The sequence below is a fragment of the Idiotropiscis lumnitzeri genome, chromosome 6, assembly GCF_059441095.1.
Source record: "Idiotropiscis lumnitzeri isolate Australia: NSW breed Sydney's pygmy pipehorse chromosome 6, RoL_Ilum_1.0, whole genome shotgun sequence".
NCBI lineage: Eukaryota > Metazoa > Chordata > Actinopteri > Syngnathiformes > Syngnathidae > Idiotropiscis > Idiotropiscis lumnitzeri.
Window position 1 is genome coordinate 10,551,700 of NC_142396.1, and position 24,048 is coordinate 10,575,747.

The 24,048-nt window shown below is 41.2% G+C and overlaps 1 protein-coding gene and 1 long non-coding RNA gene across 2 annotated transcripts in view; one reads left to right on the top strand and one right to left on the bottom strand.

The window, feature by feature from the left end:
* The window catches only part of otogl (otogelin-like), a 34,111-nt gene that overhangs the window by 3,193 nt on the left and 6,870 nt on the right, over positions 1-24,048 (bottom strand). The window contains exons 11-55 of the mRNA XM_088297436.1: positions 23,876-23,982; positions 23,304-23,429; positions 22,907-23,015; positions 22,785-22,831; positions 22,557-22,702; positions 22,154-22,280; positions 21,309-21,486; positions 21,111-21,235; positions 20,655-20,864; positions 20,320-20,488; positions 19,447-19,521; positions 18,120-18,163; positions 17,750-17,915; positions 17,196-17,303; positions 16,642-16,780; positions 15,011-15,145; positions 14,760-14,906; positions 13,883-14,002; positions 13,691-13,807; positions 12,900-13,056; positions 12,799-12,825; positions 12,541-12,720; positions 11,914-12,192; positions 11,213-11,330; positions 11,058-11,137; positions 9,492-10,081; positions 8,394-8,571; positions 8,166-8,308; positions 7,418-7,441; positions 7,242-7,334; positions 6,859-7,048; positions 6,563-6,780; positions 6,330-6,471; positions 5,652-5,837; positions 4,709-4,921; positions 4,015-4,119; positions 3,829-3,936; positions 3,086-3,187; positions 2,221-2,325; positions 2,095-2,135; positions 1,938-2,004; positions 1,627-1,805; positions 885-989; positions 666-785; positions 160-205 (exon numbers count right to left, since the gene is read on the bottom strand). Of these exons, the coding sequence (XP_088153562.1) occupies positions 160-205; positions 666-785; positions 885-989; positions 1,627-1,805; positions 1,938-2,004; positions 2,095-2,135; positions 2,221-2,325; positions 3,086-3,187; positions 3,829-3,936; positions 4,015-4,119; positions 4,709-4,921; positions 5,652-5,837; positions 6,330-6,471; positions 6,563-6,780; positions 6,859-7,048; positions 7,242-7,334; positions 7,418-7,441; positions 8,166-8,308; positions 8,394-8,571; positions 9,492-10,081; positions 11,058-11,137; positions 11,213-11,330; positions 11,914-12,192; positions 12,541-12,720; positions 12,799-12,825; positions 12,900-13,056; positions 13,691-13,807; positions 13,883-14,002; positions 14,760-14,906; positions 15,011-15,145; positions 16,642-16,780; positions 17,196-17,303; positions 17,750-17,915; positions 18,120-18,163; positions 19,447-19,521; positions 20,320-20,488; positions 20,655-20,864; positions 21,111-21,235; positions 21,309-21,486; positions 22,154-22,280; positions 22,557-22,702; positions 22,785-22,831; positions 22,907-23,015; positions 23,304-23,429; positions 23,876-23,982 (6,191 nt within the window). The remainder of the gene's footprint in view (positions 1-159; positions 206-665; positions 786-884; positions 990-1,626; positions 1,806-1,937; positions 2,005-2,094; positions 2,136-2,220; positions 2,326-3,085; positions 3,188-3,828; positions 3,937-4,014; positions 4,120-4,708; positions 4,922-5,651; positions 5,838-6,329; positions 6,472-6,562; positions 6,781-6,858; positions 7,049-7,241; positions 7,335-7,417; positions 7,442-8,165; positions 8,309-8,393; positions 8,572-9,491; positions 10,082-11,057; positions 11,138-11,212; positions 11,331-11,913; positions 12,193-12,540; positions 12,721-12,798; positions 12,826-12,899; positions 13,057-13,690; positions 13,808-13,882; positions 14,003-14,759; positions 14,907-15,010; positions 15,146-16,641; positions 16,781-17,195; positions 17,304-17,749; positions 17,916-18,119; positions 18,164-19,446; positions 19,522-20,319; positions 20,489-20,654; positions 20,865-21,110; positions 21,236-21,308; positions 21,487-22,153; positions 22,281-22,556; positions 22,703-22,784; positions 22,832-22,906; positions 23,016-23,303; positions 23,430-23,875; positions 23,983-24,048) is intronic.
* Positions 127-5,866, top strand: LOC148335203 (uncharacterized). Its single transcript, XR_015843986.1, has 4 exons — positions 127-211; positions 943-1,023; positions 4,714-4,960; positions 5,642-5,866. It is a non-coding gene; the product is annotated as an uncharacterized LOC148335203 (long non-coding RNA).

A 24,048-nucleotide genomic window follows, 5' to 3' on the forward strand; every position in this document is an offset into this window, starting at 1 on the left:
GGAAATGGAAAAAAGGCCAAGCATCAGAATTGATCGCCAATTGCTACAACAGGCCGCGCACCCCACCACAAAAAAAAAAAAAACGTCAGCCAATAAGCCCATCTGCTGTCAGGCAACAAGGCGCGCACCCTTCTCAAGCTTGACTAAACGCAGACTCACATGTCCTGCAGCAGCCGTCCACGTAGCTCTGAACCACACCGCCATTCTGAAGGTAGAAAATACTTGTCACTTATGTTTAATCTACTAATTATCCTGGTTTTGACAAGGTATTCCAGCTCAGAAGAACAAAACAGAAAACATTAAGAAAATGGCTAATGAACAGTTGCTACAGTTGTTGGTTGAGGTCTGTGGTTTGCAGGTCACATTAATAGTGAAAAATTAAATGTATGTATCGTTGTGCAATTTTGTCACATGACCAAAATGTGCCATTTGAACAGTTGTGTGTAGATTTTATATTGTGGTAATCTATGATACCACATTTCTACTTTCTACAACTGTATGAGACATTTTGGACCATTCTATGCTTCCAACTTTATGGGACCATCACTCGGGTTTAATGAACAAAAACTCCCATTTTGTTTTACTGTCACTCGCGAAAGAAGGGTGTCCCAATATTCTTCGTTCATCTCATATAAAGTCAGAACCCTCTGTCCTTGGTCCCCTACCTGAATGCACTCGGTGTCATTGAAAGGCGGGCAAACCACGCCAGAGGCCAGCACCACGGCCCCCACTGCCGTTTCGATGCAGTCATAACGGGTGCAGTTCTCTACCCAGGAGCTCCCTGCCTGCGCGCACACACACACACACACACACACACACACAAACCATTGCACTCATTTTCACCTTTAAAAATTGCATTTTGTTCAGTTTCTATTTGCTCTCACGGGAAAAAGCTCGGTTGTTCCATTGTCGTTAGTGAACATGCAGGAAATGTTTTTACAGGTGCCGCAGCACACCTGAGGGTCAGTGGAAGATGCATATACCTGGTTCTGTTGAGACAGAGGAAGAAAGTACTTCAGCGAGGTAAAAAGATTATCCACAGCAATTATCCACAGTTGTTTTTTTTTCTCCCAGATGAGCTCGAAAACAATCTGGCTTGACAATCGTAAATGTCAAACCAGTTAAATATTTACAATCGCAAATAATTTACCAGCCCTACATGCCGTGTGGCACAATGCTGCCTATCACTGGTCAGTCTTAGTAATACAACATACATGTGTGGTGTCTAAATGATTAAAAATTGGTATATGTGCACCAATGTTACAATAATTAACAATAATTTATGAAACAACTACAATTAAAATTAAATTTCATACATGAGCTTTTGGGGTTTATTTAAAATGCACTTATTTCAGTATTAAAGTTTGGCCTAGAGAAGAACAATCATTTGGGAACTATAGGTTACTTTACTTTATTACACAATACTTAGTGTGACCTTTTTTTCTTGCAGCCAACAAATACTCCCAAAATCTAAAACTAATACTAAAACTAATTTAAATCTAAACTAAAGCAAAGCATTTAACAACAACAAAAACTAATAATAACAAATAAACACGCTGTAAAAAATAATGAAAATTGACTGAAGTTGTAAGACAGACGTAATAAAAATGTATGCTGTATACATACAGGTTCGCATTGTTGGGAGCAGTTGAACGACGTCATTTCCATAGCGTAGAAGCCCGTGTTTGGATCTCTGTGATGCAGGCAATGGACAGTGTAGCACAACTGTGCCTCAAAGTACTGAACAAGGGACTGGCCCGGCCCCAGCACTGTCACCCCTTGGAAAAGACACACCTCTGCTTTCTCTAAAGCCAAGCATACAGATGCATGAAATCAATAATTACACCACAGGGAAAGAGCAAAAACACTTTTATAAGCATGTGGGTGGGGTGTCAGGGATCTCTGATTGTGCTTCTTCATGCTTGTATTCCACATACGGCATGCGTGTTGAGGACAGCCACAGTCGCTGCTGCTGATGTCTGGGACCTCGAATAGAACCTCCCCCTGAGAAAAGATAAAAGCCCTGACTAAAGCGATTCTGCTGTCTCGGTGTGAACAAAACCCCGCTTTAGAGTTTTAATGCAGCTTACTTACAAGCTGGCACACTTGGAGAGCACTGTCCTCACATTGACATTCTGGGAGGGACAGAGGCAAAAGTATAATGTGTGAGGTTTGGGCACAAAAACAAAGAACTAGCTTGAAATTAAAGTATTTATGTACCACAGTGTTGCTGCGGACAGCAATAGCCTGGTGGAGTGGTTTCAACCAAACTACGACTTGGTGGGCAGCTTATGGATAATTTGGGACACTTGTTGACATCACACACTATAACACACGGAAGAGATGAAAAACAGAAATTCGATTATGCGAAATAATAATAAAGAAAAACACAGTATGAAAGAAACACAAAATTCAAACAGTCTCAAACACATTAAAGGGACAGTATGTAGAAATGTAGAGCCATCTTGTGGTGAATTAATAGAATGAAACGACCTAAGGTGGAAGCAGTTGTATTTTAAAGCACGGGTGCATTATGACGCATCCGCCTGAGAGATATGACACTTCACAAGCCTGCCAGCAATTTCTTCAGCAGAGGTGCAAGCAAAATGTCATCACAAATGACTTCTAGTATTCCCTCAAGTGACAAAGAAAGTGCACTGCAGTTGTTAAACATGCTGTAGTCATTGATCCAGCAAATGTATGATCGGGTCATTTTCTCCTTTGGGTCTCTTGAGCAGAAAGACAGCAGCATGTTTGCGGCTTGTATGGTGAGTCACCACTAATATTATAATTAGCAATTACTTGAACAGCGATTATGTAAAAAAAAAAAAAAATTCCGTTCATGTGATAGAACATATATTTTTGACATATAGTAATTACATTTATTTATGATGAAATTAAATTAATAGTGGGTTTTTAAATGAATTAACATTGAAACAATTCTATATATATATATATATATATATATATATATTCACGAATTCACTCATAAAATCAGAACAGCTTTAGCAAAGGTAAAAACAACACGTTTTAATCATGTTTTAATAATGGCTATTCGTTTATGCCATATGCCTGCGTAGCTCACCACAAAGATATTGTGGACAGCAGCTCTGAGTGGTGTTCAGATCCACAGCCAGGATTTTTCCATGGGAGCAGGTTGGAACAGGTTCCATGCACGAGTTACACACTGCGCAGAGAAAACACAGTGTTATAGCCCTTAAGTTGATATAGTAAACAGTCACATTGCTCCTTAAATTGGACGCATTCTGAAAAAAATGACTTTTTAATTGCCCGTATACGAATTCTGTGACTCTGGAGTGCCTACCCATCCATCATTTGAGAAATTAGACAACTGCGTACATTTCTTTTTATGAGCTGCCTATTTCTGAAAATCTGTCCGTAAGGAAGGATTGCAACACAGTGTGGCTACTTTACATAATTATTGCCACCACCCTTGACTTGATCACCTCATCAGTGTGACGATAAAGAGACACGCAACTCTACACTACTTGAAACACTCACATCCCCTACGGGATCAATTGTCAACACTGGATGTTGAAAGTCATATTTGTTTTTGTTGATGTATATACACAATGTATAATGTAAGAACGCCTGCCTCCACAAGTTAAAACGCTCTTTATTGTCTTTATTGCCCTCGCCCCAGTTGCAATGATGCGAGACAAGCGATACGGTGTGGGAAGTTTTGTATAAATCTAATAAATAAGAATAGAAAAAAAGTACATTACAGACATGTTAAAACACTTGGGTACAGGTTTAAATTGCGAAAACAAATTGTGCCTTGAAGGTTTGAATAAATCTCTGGTTTACCACAAAGGTAAGAATAGCAGCACATTTTCTCCCCTCGTATCTCCACTAAAAATTGGTCTTCCCTACAGTCAGGGGAAGGGGTGGGTGGGCACGCCGCAGGGTCACACTCTGCAAAAAGGGGGCCACAAATCAGTGTTAAGGCCAAAGACTGTTAAATAGATTGTGGGCCAATGGTGCTTGTCTAACCGCATCTGTACTCCGGGCAACAGGAGAGGGTGCTGTAACCGATCACCAGTCGATCGCCATTGTCACAGGCGGGTGCTTCACTGTCACATATGGTCATGTTGCAATCTGGATGGAATGAGATGGTGAGATGGTTGTTGAGAGAGAGACAGAGTGTGACAGCACAGCGACTACAAAAAAAAAAAGAAAAAAACACATAAGTGATACGTGTGTCTGTGTGAAGAAGCAATTGAGAGCCAAAATAAGCAACTTAAATTGCATTTCATTTGCGCAAAGGGGCGAAGTACAAAAATACAGCCATCTTTACAGAGCGACCCCGGTCCAAACTCATATGTGAATTTGCTTTGTGCGACAAGAGTCTGATCAAGTTTCCCGTCTCCTAGGATGATTTGCGGCTCTAATGATGTAAATAACATCATCATTTAAAATGCATGTTCTTCGTCAATTACATTTCTTAAGCCCTCAATTTTTCTTTCATTGTTTGCTAGTATGCTAAAAAGCAGAGACAGATCATTATCTCTGAGGTACAGGTAACCTTGACTTCAGACCTTGAGGTTTGAAGATAAAATGCTTGAGTTGACAAAAAGTCATTTAAAAGCCAATGCCTGTTTAAATAGCTTTGAGTCATAAGAAAACCAATACAGTTTTTTTTTTGTCATGATAATTGTCACTGTGTCATCTTCACACTTTTACTAACCACAGATCTTCTTGCGACAGCAGGCACCTTCCTCCAGCACATCCAGCACATACTCTCCCTGCCTCTCGCACATCGGCATCGGGACAAAGCCACAGTCGGGCTCCACAGCGAGCACGGAGCCATTCTCCATGCACTTATGCAGGCAGCAGCCTTGGGCGGAGCTGTTCCACACCTCGCCAGGGGCCCGGGGCCTCCCTTCATTGTCTGTGCACACTACAGAAGCCAGATGCAAATTCACAGATGAGCAAAGTGGTATTTTGTTTGTTTTGTGTTATTTTCAACTACAATTGCAGTACAGTGCACCACCATTTAGCACAGGGTTTACAAACCAGTCCGACTTGTAATTGGTCTTTATTTGGGTTTTACTCCTCCTACATAATTTATACACATTTGAACTTATTAAAACACATTGGAATTAGATTGGAAGACGAAAAACAAATTGCAAGCATAAATCTATTGAAAATATTGTTGGTATTGTGGTGTCTATCTACATGCAAATGCCGTTATGAGCGAGAACTCAAATGATGAACTGCAATATAATGGGGGGGACACTGTATTCAAGAAGATGTTTGTAGACAAGTGTGTCAGATCTAAAAGTAGTAAGCCTTATGAAAACGACTGGACCAGATATTAAGATCACCAAAAGTTAAATTAATTCCAACCTGTGTGACTTTGCTATCGCTTTTTCCTAATCTTTCCAGACTTCCCCAAAACACAGAGGAAGCGGCTTTGATATACAGTGTTTGAACAAATTTACCTGGCTCAAACATTCTAAGTAAGGCTCGCCTTGTAAAACATGCCAGATGTGTTGGTGCATCTTCTTGCTTGCTGCAGTTGTGAGGCAGCCGTACACAAACAACAGGCTGGTGCACTATGCCACTCTCAAATCAAATTTTTTCCCCAAGATGACAGAAAAGGATTTTTGTCTTTCAGTGCGACTCACCACAGCGATCCTCAGTCACGCAGTGCGGGGAATCGGCGCGATGCAAGAGTGTCCCGCCACGGCAAACACACTCCTCCCGGACAAAGGCGCACACGGTCTCCTCGTAATAGTCCCTGTTCAGACAGGTGAGGCTGGCGCAGGTGTTCACGCAAGGACGGTACTCCGTCCCGGGGGGGCACCTCAAAGCTGAAAGAGGAGAGATGAGCTTTGAGTGTATGAGTTGAATCTGTTCCATGACCAAACTGTAACTCAATTTACTCATCAAAATCAATTATATTTTTCACAGTGAAATTAATCGAAATGTCATTATTTCATTTTGAAGTTTTTTTGGGCGAGGGGTTGTGTCATTGATTAAGAAAAATAAGACGAGGCCAGAACTTTTTCAGTATAACACTCAGTTTTGAAGTATGAATAAATCTAAGTAAAAAGCAATATTTTGAGTGTCTGGACCTACAGCAGCTCCTTGTGAGAGTTCTCATTTTGTATTTGCGTTTGACTGTGGCTCTCCTTGCCAGCATGCAAGGGCATTACAGTACCTCAAATGTTCAATTTTTACCTCAAATTTTGACTTGCAACATGGACCAAAATATGCGACCAAACGACGGCTCTTAACTCAAAAAAACATACAACTTAGGGCACTCTTAAATCACCACTGTATCTGTGTGTGGGTGTTCTCACGGCAAAAATTGGATCGTCTCCAGTTGACACACACTTGGTGTGTGTAGCAGACAGCCACATAAGCCGCCAGGAAGTCGCAGTGGTGATCCTTGTAGTGCAGATCGCCTGCCCACATGATGTCACAGAACTGGTCCGGAGGCACCTGCAAAACACTCAAACTAATGTCATATTATAGTGGACGAAGACTATAAAGAGGCAAAGAGGTAAATCCAAGCTTTCTAAAAAAAACACACCTTGCTATGGCATGGTGTGAAGGCTCTCTGGTGGAGCATGTAGAGACAGATGGAGCAGTCACTGACGGTGCAGTTTTCTCCGACCCTGCGAGTGTGCTCGCTTTCGTCAGGCATAGGGAACCTCCAAGCCTGCAGGAAGAGCATCATGTCTCCCACCTCTCTCACCACAGTGCCATTGGGCAACCTCAGGTCATTTTCCGGGTTGCCGTCACAGCAGCCTGTCATGATGGGTACACACTGGGTCAACTTCAAATGTCAACTCGTGTTTAGGCTATGGCTGTGATGCTGCCACTCACCGCACAGGCCCCGAGTGGGCACAGATGCTTCGTTTGGTGTAATGTACTGCAGCACCATGATCCCTGTGCTGTGGTACCACTGTATGCTGACATGGCCGGGAGTTTTGATAAGATACATTGCGCCAGTGTCTTCCACATGAAAGGAGTGGAGGGACAATGGCAGCCTGGTGGGCCTGTAGTTCACCGTCACCTAAATAAAAATAAATAAATAAATAATAAAAAGATAATAATGTACAAAAGTTCATTTGCTTCTGTAGTTCAAGTCAAAAAGGGAAGCAAACAGATGTTAATTAAACACAAGAGAAAATACTTCATAAAGGGTCAAATAAAAAATATATTCCAATGGAATAAAATGAATCTTATAATCAGTTAAACGGGGTCACCTTTCGATCGAGTCGATTGATAAGAATACGGTCATAAGAGGTCGTGATATTTAATTTCTTCAAACAGAGACCAGATGTTCCACCCGTTGGACTCTGTGGGGAAAGAAAATTAAAGCACATTTTACAACAAACAAATAATCAAACATAGCAATCGTAAAGATGTGTTTGCCACTCACAGGTCTTCTGATTGAGTTTACGCTCTGGAAGGATCACAAAAAGAAACAAAATAATACAGGTGGTCCCCAAAAACATAAATTTTAATATGAACATATGATTAACTACATGTCCTAGCTGAAACTAATTAAATAGGCTACATTTTGAAAAAAGAAAATATATAAATAGATGTATTTTTCAAAATTTGGAGAACATATTCAAAGGAATATAGATTTTATAACCCAATTCAGAAAGCTTTACGAATGTTTAATATACGTGATACCTTTGAGCAACTGTTAAGATATCTGGGGAATGTATTAAATTCTGGAAAAAAAATGTGTACTACGTCTTTTGTTCCGTTTTAACAAATACCATTAAAATTACAGATCAATTGAGTGAGAATTAGCTATGTTACTAGACTATGAAATGATGTTTTTTTTTTAAAACAGTTATTCAATAAAATGTAAAATGTACAGGTACATGTAAAATTGTTTATATTATATTATTATTTGTATTCTATTATTTACAAAAAAAAAACAACCCAAAAAATAATGAGTGACGCAAATAAAAATGAAAACCAAAATCAATAAAAAAATGAATATTTACATTTTAATTATCCAATTTTCTAGAATATCAGCAAAATTAGTGCAAATAAATATTTAACAAATATTACAGGACTCCTGATAATGCGACTGCTCAATGGTCCAAATTACAGAATGGAGTGGGTCGTATATTGTCTACAGTATAATCAGTGTTATGTTCAGGCATTACCTGGCTAGTTGGACATTTCTCTACTATGCCAATAATAGTCTCTCCTGGCATTTTAACCAGGATGTAGGAGCCGTTATCATACAAGGCCACATTGTTGCCATCAAACGTGATCACGCGCAGGTCAGACATCATAGTGCAACGACCTGGCAAAACAGCCCTTTTTGATCATCTGTCTTGTTAAATCTGCACCATCAGTGTATATCAAAGAGTGACAATGCGGCGGCTTACAAGGGCACCGCCACTGTGGGCAGCATGGGTCCATGTTGATGAGGACAGGAAGGCCCAGCAGGCTGCACCGGGGTTGGGTGGTGTTCAAGCGGCAATGCAGGGATGCGTTGTAAAGCAGTAGCTGCCCGTTGAAACAAATGAGCTCTGCACATTCGTCAATACGGTATACGTATGGAGGCTGTGGGGATATGAAGCAGAGACGTATGTGAAATTACTGTAAATTATGCCTTACTACTTTGTTAGTGTAAGTCGGTGGTACATGCAAAATTGGGTTATATTATTGTCCTAGGAATGGAACCCAATTGTAAACCAAAACTCGAACACAAACAAAAAATTTTATGTTTGTTTGGGTTTTTTTGGGCCCTGTCCTGTTCCGTTGCACTCATGCAGTATGGTGAATCTGTACACCATTTCATGGCAGAAGAGATTGGGTGTGAAAAGAAGAGTATGACATACTCTGTTCAGTGGCAGTTTGTATTGAGATGTAAATTGAAAATGCATTCAGAAAGAACGACGTTGGAGAGATGACAGACCAAGAGAAAAGAGAAAACCGAGCATAAAATAACTATGAAAAATAATACCATCATAACAGCATAAAACTAAAATTACTTTACAGAGGAGTGAGATCTTATTCTAGATCTATTGTACTGAAGATGTGAATAGGAAAGGCAGTGCCATACACTGTGAGGAAAGACACAACATGTAGCAAACAGCACAATATGGAACGAGACTGACGGTGAGTGAGGGAGTTCTGCACTCTATGACAAACAGAAACAACAACTACCAAATAGGACAGGACAGGACAGGACATGATAAGGGAAGTGGGCCAGGCATTACTACACTTTGTAAGGAAGGCACATAATAATTAGCAAATAGGACAGGACAGGGTCACTTCTGTGAAGAAGATAGGTGACAAGTAGCAAATGGAACAAGACGGGATAGGATAGGACAGGACAGGAAAAGACAATAAATATTCAGCGTTAGTTTCTTGATTCTCAGGATGATTGTGACTCTATTTTGTATGTACAAATCCAACAAAATCCCTTAAAAAAACATCACACCGTGGATTCCCGTGCTTTTAGATGACGCAACACTTACAGTACAGGGAGTTGTGGGCATGAAGAATGGAGACATGGTTGACGCCTCCTCTTTTGTCGGAAAGGTGTCTTGACTTGATGTCAATATTTCTGCAGTCACCGGCTCGGTGCTCATTCCACTTAGCATGGAGGTTGTCATGGCAACCGTCAAAGCATCCGCAGGAGTGATTGCGGCCGTGTCAGCGGGCTGAGTTTGAGTAGGAGTAGTCGTGGTAACGGCACTAGTTGCGGGGGAGATGAAAGTTGGTGTCATCGGAGTTGATGGTGCGGAAGTAACTGAAAGAATTGGAGTTGAAATGAAGGGCGATGTGGAGGGCCCTGTGGGAGCAGTCGAGGTTGTTGGGGGCATATGAATGGGTGTACTTGTGGAGGGAGTTGTCGAGGTCGGGATCCCTGGTGGAGGTGGACTGAAAGTAATGGCCACGGTAGATGGCCTCATAGTGGTGGAAGATGTAGTGAGGACACTAGTGGTGCTCGTCGAGGTTGTGCTAGTTGTACGCCTTATTGTTAAATGTGTTGTTGGTGGTGCAGTAGTTACGTCAGGCCGAGTCACAAATGCAAAGGGGGTGGGAGTTGGGGGAAGAGTCACACCTAAAAAGGGAAAGCAAGGCACATTTCACACACAAGGCAACTCACTGTACTTTGCTCAACCAAAAGCACAACACCAAAAACCATTTTCAAACAAACAGCTAAAGACATTCAAAGGCAAAGTCGAGAGGACAAAAGTATCTTAGTAAAAGAACATTGAAAACAATTAAATGCATTTATAAACATAAAATAGCTATTTAAAATCAAAGCAAAGAAATAAAAAGTAGCTGTCTGAAATTACTGTCTGTGAAATTGATTTCAATGCTTATAAGACCGTAATCAAAGGTATGAGGAAAAAAAAAACCAACATAGTTTTAAACCTGGATTTAAAATCATTTACACGTTGACTTTACTTCTGTTGTCAGTTTATTCCACGTGGATACAGCATAACAGCTAAATGCTGTTTCACCATGCTTGCTTTGAAGCCGTGGCTCCACTAATTGACCCGAGTCCGCAGACCTGAGCCCTACTGGGTTAATATTCAATTAGCATTTCTTTAAAGCAGGGCTGTCCAACTCCAGTCCTTGAGGGCCCCTGTCAGGCATGTTTTAGAGTTCGTCTGAGCTTGTAAGATTTTAAATTTGGGGGGCAGGGGGGAAATCCACATCACATCTACGCAACCATTGCATTTGCCTTTGTTATTAGTCATCAAAGTTTAGAGTGTTTATCTTTATTTCCACTTCATAATATTTTTTCCAGGCACTTTGGCTTCCTCCCACATCCCAAAAACATGTATGTTAGGCACATTGAAGTCCTAAATAGCCTATATGTAAGAATGTGAAAATGCCCTGTCTTTAGTTGTAAAAGTGACAAAAAGGTTGTTGGGAAATATTATGTATGCCAAATTTTCATTATTGCCTGTGGTAAAGGTTGCTCAGAAAACAACAACGGCAGCGATTGCAACCATTCCAGACTGTACACACTTGCCCAGCATCCCCAAATTAATCCCCTTAGAGGTTCCACTAAAAGCTTAACTCACAATCCTCCATGTAGACACATCTGCTGGTGACCTCATCTAGGACCATGTTCTTGGGACATCGTGGGAAGCAGCCCTCCACACTGTGATATACCACAAGCCGTTAAAATCTCTTTCAAATAGAGCCGAGTGTGCATCATGAGAAGCGGTGTGCTTACAGAGGCAGGAAGTTGCAGCGTGTAGCATCTGGGTCACTGCAAGTGCGCACGCAAGGGCTGGCGCAGGCCTGATAGCGCCACTCACACATCATCCGGTAGGGGATGACAAAATGAGTCTCTGCATCAAGAGAGGAGCAAATAGGTTAGTGCTGATGCATGGAAATGTAAAGCGGTGGTTCTCAAACTTGGGGGTCAAACATCAATAAATTATGTCGTGTCATTTTTTTTAAAAAAAGTGCACAGTCACAGTTGTATTGTGTTGCATTGAATTAAAGTAAGAAATACAATCAACAATGTAGGTAGTATAAAGGGACTCGTTTTAAGAACTTTTTGTTTTTTTTAAGATAGCAATATTTATTTGTTTAAAAAAAAAATCTAGTTAAGTGCTCCTGTTCTAATAGGAGATAATTTTGTGTGTCTTTTCGCAGTCATGTTATTAGAGGGAACAGTGCACAGCAGCTAGAATTTCATTCTGTTGAGTTTCTTCCTATTAAACAGGTGATGAATAATTAGCTTAAAATGTTTAGAAATGATAGAGTAATCATAAAAAAATCCCACGGGTATTCAGTGGGCACATAGTAGTTATGTTTAATCGTTCTTCTGTTAATAAAGGCGGTCCCAGGAAAAATGTCTCTTGATGTAAAACGTTTTGTAACCCCTGATGGAGAAAACCATCTCCATGTTACAGCCATATAACATACCCTCGAGTATGAAGCTGCTGCTGACTTTGAAACCGCCAGAGGTGTCATATCTCAGAGCTCGAGCGGCGGTGCGTGTCAAGGTCAGAAAGATCCCTGGTTGGCCCGCTAGTTCAAACGAGGTGTGACCGGGCAGAAACAGACCCTGATGCTGGATGAATGTCGCCCGTCGTCTGAACTCTTCCCCTCGACTCCAGCGTTCCAGCTGGACACATCTTTTCCCCGACACCACGAGGAAGAAATTGGGTCTCTCTGCAGACTCCAGGGACACCACGGGGATGCCTGAGGAAATAACCACTGGGGATAAAATAACTGTATCCCTAAAAGAGTACAGTGGAACCTCTCAAGTGGATTCACACTGTAGTGGTCCATCCATGTTTTTGGGATGTCCCAATAGAGATTCACGCCCAAATCTTCTTTCAGTGAAGCACATATTGTAACCATTTGTGCACTACAGGCCTTTTTCCATATATCAAGTGAGGAAGTGTGTGGTATAATGTGGGTCCTTTAAAGCACTTATGAAAAAATGGTGGCCCCCTCCATCGTTTAAGTTGACCATCCCTCTTCCCATGTTCGACTTTGGAGGTTCCACTATCGCGGCGCGTCAAGGTGAGAACCTGGGATGCTTACGTGACGTCCTGTTGCTGTGCAGGCCAGTCGTGATCATAAAGTTGAAGAGGAGGCCCGGCACGGACGAATGGCCTGACGTGTCTCTCACCAGAGGAAACACTGAGCCACTCGTGCGATTCACTCCCATCATTGTGTTATTATTGACAGCGCTCACCAAGGAATACGGACCGTCGCCTAGCGCTGAGGTGCACAGAACAGGAGTCAAGATTTAAGAAAGTACAGTAAATTAGTAAATGCTGGGATTACAATTACAAATACCTTGGTTGTAGTATTCACAATCCTGGGCTGCAATGAAGAAACATTCAGGACACAGTTGACAATCAGCAGGTGACTGTACATGTGTGTGTTTGTGTACTCACGACACACAGAGGGCGACCTCCAGTGTATGACGATGCCGTGCTGGCAACATTTGTGGGCATAGGCGGCGATGGATGTGCACAGACACTCACAGTCGCCCCCACGGTCGCAGTTGCAAGTGTCGGTCAGGCAATTTCTGTAGAACCAGGCCACATCCACCTACAGGGTATGCATGCAAGCTCACTGCATTCGATAGAAACACTCACTGGCATCTAGTGGTGGGAAGTCACAAAGTTTCTGAATACTTGCTGCTTTTTCATGATTAATCATCTCCTAATCAGCATCCGGGCAATCGTTAATTATATTTGTTCCTCTCTACTAAGCACTGTAATACATCAAGTTCAGTCCTCTAGGGTTTGCGTTTCGTTATGGAGCTGTAGTCCACCAACTGCTCATGTGAGCAAATATAGGACTCCATCTACTGGCCACCTATGAAAATACTGTATCATAACTTTTCTGCTATGGCTAATAGAAAAAAATGACAATGACATTATTGAAAACAAGCTTGAGTGATAAAAAGCTGGTTTTTTTTTCTTGCAGCAGCAGCAGCATTAACTTTCATCAATGTCTACATAAAATATGACTCCATTAGTAGATTGATAATGAAAACCTTTAAAAAAAACTATAAAAAAGGCTTAAATGTTCCCAGCCCTAACTGAAACTAAAACCTGCAATGCTTTGTGTGCATGCATCTGTCATTTAGATGAACAATGTCAAGATGATAATCATCATCATTTTAGAGTAAATATTCATAGTATTTACTTGTAACTATTACTAATGCATCTCTACTCACCACATTGTGACAAGATGCAAAGACCTCGGTGTACAGGAGTGCACATTCCCTCTTGGCGTATGGCTGTCTCCCCAAGTCGGCTTCGCACGGTCGCTCCACAACATAGTTACTTTGACACTATAACACACAAGGAGCATGAAAGATGGTAAGAGATATTGTGGGAGAGTTAATACAGAAGGTGGGGAGTCATACCTGTCCCAGCGCCCAGCTATCGCCAAAAGTCTGCGCGTTGTTAACCTCCATGCGGCTGGATGTGGTCATGTCGTTAACAGTCACGCCATCAAAATTTCCACATAGTCCGCTGAGAAGACCCTGGTAGAAAAATTCAAAATGTTTTAAAGGGTATGTATTATTGAAAATGTGCTTTTTTAAATTGAATGCATTGTAGACATACACTTGAGTCTCAAATAAAACATTATTATTGGATATATTTTATTATCTTATGGTACTACAATGGCCTCATAGTGCAGAGGTCGTGGTTTTGATTTCGGCTCCAGCCCTTTTTTTCTGAATTTGGAGTATTTATCAAGTGCAAGATAACATAAAAAGGTTAAGTACTGTGTAATAACATAACATAGACAATAATTTCAAAGACTGTTTGACCTTCCTTCTTCTGTATGGAAATACAGTAATACCGAAATAAAAACATTTAAAATGAACCCGAAAGCTAATTAATTTTATTGACTGACAAAGAATACAAAGGACATTTTTTTCTATACTTTTAGCTAGTTTTATTAGCGCAAGATGTAGTTTCAGTTTTTTTCAAAGCATTTTCATCTTCATTTTAATGAAAATGACTTTTTAAATTTAAGTTTTAGTCAAACAAATCTTTTTCATTAACTATACTAACCTTAAAGTAGACGAATAAAATTCTGTTGACCTGCGGTACAGACACACAGATACACACACATGCCCGCACACATTTGCACACAAAATCGCTGTGATGAAGAGCAGCGGGAAAAGTCTGACTGCCAATAAAATGCCTTCCCCAGGTCCCAACGATGGGATACAAGAGCAGTCAGAGGACTATGAAATCTGTCCTAATTTAAAATGATTGACAGCTGCACACCTTCCACCGATGCCCGGCTCTGATGTGAACGGTTGTCTTACGGTCCCAGAGGACAGTCAAGTCCTGCTCAGGGAAGTGGACCACGGTGTAGAAGCCGGCTTTCCACAGCATGAACACTGACTCTTGACCCACCACAGTGGATGGGCTCTGCATGGGAAAGCGACAATCACGTCTTATTTGCATAGATTTGAAGAAATGTGTGGGGTTTTTTTTTGTTTTTGGGGTGTGTGTGTGTGTGTGTGTGCATGTACAGGATTGCCAGAGTTGTCCATGAAGTAGATCTTGGTAAGTCCCACATGTATGACCAGTGTTTTCATGCACACAATGCCACTCTCATAGCAGTCCTTATTTTGGGCAACAATGGATACTTCAGTTTCTCCTAAACTCTGTGCAGAGGAAGAAGGTCATTCATTAACAAAATCCCCCTTGTGAAGAGGCCCAACATTGACATTTGGATTGTACACACTCAGGAAATACAGCAGTGTAATTACACAGCTAGGACCCACTTGCCCACTCTTTTCAGGTCTGCACGGTGGTCTGCAAATCTGTCAGGTCTCAATCGGCACGCCTGTTCCAGCCATTCTAATTCTATATCCCTGGGAGCATACGAGCCCCGAGGTTTGGGTTGAACACTGATCTCTTTGTCGTACTAAATCCTTGCCTAGCATTACCAAGGCACAAACAAAGGAGTACACACATGCACACGCCTTTACCTACTCTGATAAAAAAAAAAAAAAAAAAAAAGAAACAGAGACTTGGCTGCTCTCAACCAGAGCCAAATCACCGTTGCTCAAAAACTGAGAGGGATGCTACTTCCGTAAAGGAGACCTGAAATTTACTTTTCAAGGAATTGTATACAAATATTTGGGTTTCTGCAGTGCCTGCCCATCAAGTGTGAAATTAAACAGCCTAATCTTGTAAATATTTTGTCCTATGACCATTTCTGAAAATGTCTCCAAGCAAGCCATTCTAGAACTTACTGGACTGTGACGGCTAATGTGCCTGCTACATGCAGGGATCCACAGACGAATTGAAAAGTGTAATTTGGGGACTTGGTAACGAAGCGCTGCCTTCATGAGTGAAAATACAAGTGATGCTATAACTGTATTTATGCTGACAATCACACTGAGTTTGGGAGGGAGGAATATGATTCAATTAGCCTGTGGTGGCATCACACATGTGCTGTTCATTTGCAATCTAGAAACGGTAGGCTGAACATCTCCTTTTCTGCAGGGAGTCTCACAGAGACACTGCACAAATCATCAATAACGCCACAAAAATGCTAAATTTGTTGCTTATGGCTTTTTTTAAAAATTGTTGCTAAAATGGCAAGACTAAGTAGCCCTCGCTTCATCACATGCACTAGTTCTGCCCCGAGTCGTTATGGCAACAAAAGCCGTAGTTGGCATTTTCATGAGACAGAACTGACTGATGTCATGTACGGCAAGTGAATATTAAGTGTGCAAGTGTGCTGCAGTTATTTATCCTTGCATATATGTTGAAAAATGTAAGAGACCATTTTTAAAACAATTGGGGTCTCTAAAATCATTGGGGGGCTAACACAGCATATCTCTTTTTAAGGACCAGGCTGACTCAAATAGGAGAGCGACTTCATATTCCATTCCATTTTCAAACCAGATGTCATTAGTTAATGGTTCATTTGCAGAGTTTATCCAAAGACCAAAACTTTAATGTATAGTAAGTCTGATATTGTTTATTGTAATACAGATTTATTTATAATGTGCGTTTCCCAAAAAAAAATAAGCACATTAAAGCTCAATCACAATATTAAAAGGGTCGGGGCTTTAGGGGAATTGCAGTTAGATTTTTTTTTTTTTTTTTTTCAAAACAGTTGAGCCTGATGAGAGATCCATACACTTACTTTGAGCAGGTAAACCTGACAGTCCGAGTGGTAGTCATACTCCAGGCCGTCAAAGGTGTGGTAATGTCTGTCACTGTAGACAGTACACACAGCTGGACACGGTGAATAACTACAGTTGAAATAGCCACGGTGACACACGCTGAGGAAATGGCGAACAGCAGTTGTATGCATGTGAGGAAAAAATAAAAAGAAGGACAAAAAAATAAAGCAGAGTGCAAAGTTCACTATTCCGCAGTTTTTTTTGTTTTTTTTTAATGACGCTTTTTCCAAATGAAAGACAATCCTAAATCAAACATATTGACGCCGCTGCTCTTTTTTTTTTTTAAAACAATATCAAGATTTATTGGAGTGCCCAGTGTTTTTTAACCTTGCAGTGGGTGCTTCTGAGTGAGATTTCGGCTGTTATATTTCGGACATCTCAGTAGTAAACATGTGCACCAGGATACACATGTATGCAAAAAGTGGGGAGTTTTCTGCATTTTGAGGCCCCCTCAAAGCAAATTCATTCGTCAGGAGAATAATAAAAAGCCTTTCCAAGAGGGCCTTTGACCTACCATTTATAACAGGACGTTTCCACAGTTTCTCCAGGGAGGTACTCCAAGCCAAGCCAGACACAAGGGCAGTTCTCTGGATAGTAACACTCCCCACGGTGCAGCACCAGCCTTTATATAGAATACACCAAGCATACAAATATAAATTTAGAACCATATTCGAGAGACACATACACATTCTGCAAGGAAAAAATAAAGCTATGCAGAACATGGTAGTAGTAATAGTGTGAAGATGTCGAAGATGAAAGCATACGCAGCATGCTCTTCTTGATTAAGTACACCGTGCCTTTAATCATAATTAGATAACTACCCACTAATTACATCTCCATCTCACAGACAGCCTCCGGTTTTTCGTCCTTTTGTGCTCACCCCTTGCATACATTTGAAAATTAATCTTTTTAATGAGATCATTTTGTCAGTGATTTGCCAAAAGAGCTGAAATTGCACTGATGTTTTTTTCTTTTTAATTATGATTTCTTAGTACCTGTAAGGCAATTTCAGGATCTCTTTGACACAAATGAAAAACAATAATGTTGGGAGGGGAGGGCATGTATTACCCAGAATGGCAGACGCATCCCGGGATGCAAGGCGTGTTGGGGGGGCAGGTGACATTCAACATTAGGTTGCGGCACGTCGACGCACAGGCCACGCCGCCTCTCTGCTCGGCGCAACTGTGGTAAACTTTACCCACGGGGCACTGCCCAATCTCTGGGCTGTCTGGCTCTGCACACATACAGATATGCAGGTAAATCAATGCCTCTGTCCTCCTCATCAACCACACCAGGTCGTCCTGGGAAACAAGCTACAAGACTGCTAACATAATAAGCTTGATTTCAGCAAGGGAGACACAGCCTGAAACAGCACTTTGTTGTTAGAAGAAACAAGAACTGAAGGAAAGGGGGGGGGGGGCGCTATAGAGGGGGTTACCTTTCTCCTCTGGCACACACTCCAGCTTCCCATTCCTGCACAGGCTGCTTGGAAATATCGGGGAAAAGAAAGGTGAGCCCAAGTGCATTTTGTCTCAATTGAACATCCATTGAGCATTTGTCCGAACACTTGATGAGTCACTATATTGATATTTGTGTTTATTTGTATAATTAAAAATGCCCATTGTTTCCACCAGTGGAGAGACTATTCTTCCCATAAAAATGTAAACAATTCAATTGGTACATTTACAAATTATGAACTGGTATACAATAGGCACAAGTCAAGTTATGTCCAATTCCACAATTGTAAAAATACAAGTAGAAAAGTGAAACAAAAACTAGACAAGCATATAACTTGAGCTACATTAGCAAAATTCCACCATTGATTACAATTTTTTGGTAGTTTGTTTTAAAGATAACATGACTGCTTGTTGACATCATATGTGAAGGTAACATGTTCTTGTAAGAAATGGTTTTATATAGGAAAGTATTTTTCGGGTGTATTAGTTATTGGTAAAGGCAAGTAAAAAATTTGCATTTGAGGCTTGTCGTGGATTAAAGCCAGGTCTGTGACAGGTGGGCAGTAGTTAAGAAAACAGACTGAAAGGTCTTTGTGAGGTCCAGATTTTATGGAATGAAAATCTGCATGCCAATCTGTCCTTGACTTTCATCCAGGACAGCTCATGATGCATTACATTGACATCAGTCTGAAAACGGTGCCCAAAGCTAACTTAGCAGTTCAATTTTGTACAATTTTATTTTGAGTACAAGTTCATTTGAGCTTTTAAAAAATCTTGGCAATTTACAAATAACCATTCCAAAATCCTCTACTTGGAAAAGTTCCGGTTGAATATAACTTTGCTGAAAAATGCACCTATGAACCTAGCTTCGCAACGCAAGGTACGTGAAGTGCAGCTGCTAATGGTTAAGAGTCCTTTGAGATTGACATTATCAACTGTATTTTTTAAATGTGTCATATATGACTGAGATACTGTAAATGCTTGATGAACTGGCTTATAGGAAATTAATATTTGGTATTTCTGCCATCAAATCATCACCAGTCATTTATTTTTTAGGTTAATGTAAAATGAGTTTTGGGATCATTGTTAGGGTTATATTCATGGTTTAAAAAAATACAAAGGGTAATTATAAAAACCTATTAATTGTGAATCGTTGCTAACTATTTGTGTCAGGAGGGCTTGGGAACCTCGAACGACCTGAATAGTGATTGTTGACTGTATTTGTTTCTCTAACCTGGCGTGAATGTTGCAAGTGGGAATGAAGCCAAAATGATTTTCTACTTTTCAAGCAAGAAAGCTGCGACTCACCACGGTCCAGTGGCACTGAAGATGACTTCGCCTGGTTGAGACACACCAGACATGGTGTAGCAGTGGCACTGGGCCCTGCCAAAAACAGAAGTCACTACGTCACGTTGTTTAGGATCGCTTGTGAACACATTCTTGTTAAATAAGCGCAACAGTGCGTGTAACCAGATTACTAGATTGACGCTTTTCATCAACTCGAGCTGGCACTTAAATCATAGTGAATGGATTTTGTGAGTAGAAATTGAAAGTTTGGGATTGGCTCAGTCAGAGCTAAGACTACTAAATCAAATTGGCAGTCATGGTGGGGATCCAAATCGTTTTTACTTTTGGATTAGTAGCAATTTGATTGTTATTAAAAGTGAAGGAATTTGCAATTTTCAATGTTGGGTATTTTTAGCAAGAAACATGAAGTTGACACACATGATTTTCCTGGGCGGGACACAAAAAAAAGATGTGGTGGGCTGAATGTGGTCCTAGCCTTGAGTTTGACTGCTGCGTTATAAATGTTTTGTGACGGAACGTTAAAGGGGAAGCAAAGTCAAAAATGTTCCAGAAAATAAAATGTTCTATGCACCCCCAGTAGTCTATACATGGTATTCTGATTTGTGGACTATAAATTAGGGAGTAATATGCATCAGTTTTTTTTTTCAGCTAAAATTCATGTGCTATTTGTGGAATATGAATTAGAGAGCAAAATCCATTCATTTTAAAATCATATCACACAAATGAATGCCGTACTCAGATTAGTGTGGGGCGCATACAACATTTTATTGCAAAGCAAATTTTGGATTTGACTTCTCCTTTAAAAGCACAAAAAGATATTGAAAGAAGAGTGTGTTCACGTCTTATTTCTGCTGGGGACTTGAGAAGACTTACAGTCGCACACATCGCTGGCGCACGTCGTCATAGTAACTGCCGTCAGGACAGCCACAACCCTCAGCGCAGTCGTCGGGGTTACACAACTCCATGCTGGACAGAGCGCGACAGGACCGCCCACAGGACGACACACACGAGTGGTACAGCATCCCTCCGAGACACACTACTCCTAAATGTACACAACCAACAGGTAGAAAAGACATGACCTACTTTCTGCAAACAAACCAAAAAATCCCATAAGCCCTTTTGCATAATTTATTACTACAATTATGCAAAGATATTGTTTTGGAATCTCGACAGTGATTAAACTCACTCCAGCGGCTCTCACAACTCACCGCATTCGGAGACGTGTGCTCGGAAATTAATGTCAACTCCATGCTTGGAGCAGAGCAGGGCGTAGTGAGCCAGAGCCGTGCACAGACAAGCGCTCCCGCAGCGGCAGGCCTGGTAGCGACACTGCTGCCGGTAGACGTTTGGACCGATGTAGCCATGACACGGGGTGAACAAACTCCCCAGGAGAACCTCACACTGGGAGGCATAGAATACTAAAAAGAGATGCACACAACAACATGTTATCAACAATATAATACGTACGATGTTGGACAATGTTACACAAGCATCAGGCATGGTTTCATTATACAAGAAGTCTCAAAAAACAAGTTCACCACTATGAATCGTAAATATTCTGGAGTTATACAGTTTTGAGAGATATTTTCAGGGGGTCAAATTCGCCAATCAACATCAGGTGTGTATAGTTTCCACTGAAATCTGACTTTAATCAATCTAATTACCATTCTGTATGTTCATCTCGCACGGGTCAACAATGGGCAGGTTAACAGGCGCAACACAAGCTGAAGACACCTTCCAAGCGTTTGCATGAAGCTGTGGCGTGCCCTCAATCATACCAGCAGGGGATCTAGAAATAAATGAAATAAAGGAAAGCAGACTTCATTGCCATGCCTGGTTACAAGTGAAAAGTGCAAACTGACAGAAAGTCATCTCGAAGATTTCCATTTAAGGTTCCGCAAAGGCCGAGAGTCAATCCACGCCAGCGGCTGTCTAGCTGCAGATGGACTCGCCCACCTCTGCCGTCATAATGCAGCCTCAGACCCACTCGGGCCTTCAGTTGGGTGAACACAGAGGTAAGCTTGCGCACATCCATTGCATCTGCACACCCAAATGAAAAAAAACAAAAAAACATGTAAATGACTGGTAAAGTGTGAATTTGATTTAAAACTATTCTGTTGTGATGTTATTTCATTTTAATTATGTGGCTTTTTTAAGGAATAAATGTGGATTTACTCAGAAATGCTCTGGCATAACCTTTAAAATGCTGTTCAAGTTCGAAAAGCTCAAATGTTGCTGAATTAAAGGCGATTCTGTAGACTGGGCCAAAAGTACTCCACAGACATGTAAAAGATTCATTATCTGTTAAAAAAAAAAAAAAAACGCTTGATGTCGGTTGCTGCTGCTGAGGGTGGCCCAACAAGTTATTAGACTTAGGGGCAATCGCTCTCTCCACACAGGGCCATGTAGGTTTAGGTTTTGTAAACATATCATAATGAAAATGGTCTATTTCACATGTTCAAAATCAAAAATATTCCTACGCTCCATGTTAGTCAAATCCTCTCAGTTTGTCTTGACTAGTCATCATCAGGTCAATTTCAACCTGAAGAATTGTCTAGTGTTAATTTAACATTAAAATTTGAACGTGTGGAAAAAGCAATTATTTGAGAGTCTCTCCTCACTCTTTTGGGTAATCAAAGACACCCAAAACAAAACTGACCCCAAAAATAAACGTAACAGGAAAGTGAATCGAGTAGTCAATAGCCACCATCGATATAAGGCAGGATGGGTGCTGCGTTGACGCCGATCATCACCCCTCCTTCTCTGGTCAGAGTGATCTGACGGCTGACATCCTCCTCCAGCACTAGAGTCACTGATTGAATACACACCTGCTTCTGTGCACATGAAATGACGGGTTAACGATTAGTGTGTATGTGGATGGACTGTATGAGGGGCCAACAGGAATGTAATTCAGGATTACTGTGTATGAAAGTGAGGTTGGTTCATTACCGCGTGTGTGGGCGTGTCATGCCTGTCTGAACAAAGGAAAAATTCAGTATTGTGTGTGTGTGTGTGAGCGTTTCATTGGTGTGTGTGTGTGTGAGAGGTGATCCTGAATTAGGTCCCTGACGGCTCTTCATATAGGCGTGTAGACATCATCTCTTTGGCACCTCAGTGCAGGTCGTGTACTGCAGCGTGACAGTAAATCTGCTGCTGCCGCGGCTCTTGGCAAGGACGTACTGGCACGCACCCGGCTGGAGAAACATCCTTCCGTCAAAAGTGGTCACAAATACGTCGCCCGTCACCGAACACTCCGCTGAGGGTGGGATGGACCGAAGTAGTAAAATGATAGATTTGCCGCTTCACTGCTTTCTCAGCAAAAAGTATGAAAGTCTCACCAGTGCAGTTGTTCTCAGTGCAGTTCCATACGCCTCCCATGCAAATACTAAAAATGGATTAAAGTCGTTAAGCAGCACATTGGGGAAATTACTTTTCCTTAATGGAATACGTCAACACTCACCAAACATTGCAGCCTTGTCTGAGCACATGTCCGTGCATGTATGACGAACCGTGGTAAACACACGGGCACTGAGAAGCGGCTATGCATGTTCCATTTTGTAGAATGAGGCCTGATGGAAAACAATCGGATGATCAGAATTGAAATTAGTGGCAAGCACAGCAGTGCTCCACCAAATTACGCTCGGTTGGAAAAATAACTTCAGTTGTGAAATGTACGACGATTCAGAAAAAAACGAAACATTCAATTACATCAATCACAATAACATACATAACATTTACTTAGTTGAGTAACTTCACACTTCACTACTTAATTTGTATATATAAAAGAAACACCGGTTTTAATGCAAACGAATCAACTATCACTTAAAACAAATTACTAAATTCCTTGTCTTCACTACCATCAGGACAGTAGCAGCCATCCAGACAATGCAGGTTGGTTCCGAGGCATTCTTTATCAAAGGTGCAGGTGGGAGGGCAGCAACTTATACAGTCTCTGTAAACGAAGCTCTCCTCGCAGCCATCATCTGCAGGAAAAGAGGGTTTCACACACACACACACACACACACCCCCACACACATATTAACGGTTCGTTTGAATGAGAGCATATTACACAAAAATCAAAGGCTCGATTGATGGATGTCTCTAAAAGATTATCCTAGGAGATTATCCTGTGCTTGGGGTGAGTTAAGACTGTTTTTTCCCTCCAATCTACTCGTAAAACAGTCTGGGCATGAATGACTGCAATCAACGCCAAGTTGGGGCGAGACACAGACTGCTTGACTGGTGTTAAACGGAACAATAGCCAATTAGAAAGTGAATTAGAGGACGCTCGATCATTGCTGGAGATTTTGTCGTCCATGTGATGTGCAATGAGCAATATACTACACATATGAGCAGTAAGCACACACATGAAAAACAGTATGTGTCACATTCTGCTGTTGATAAATCCAAAGTTGTACTGAGAACTTACTGCAAGAGGGAAAGCTATCCCTCCATTCCCTCACTGGGTATCCCACATGAGAGCAGGCCCGGGTGTACTCCACCAAGGCCCTGCAAAATGTCTCCTCATCATCAGCTCTATGGTAGACAGACACTTCAAGTAAAGTGGGACTGTAGCCAAGCTAGCATACAAAATACATGAAA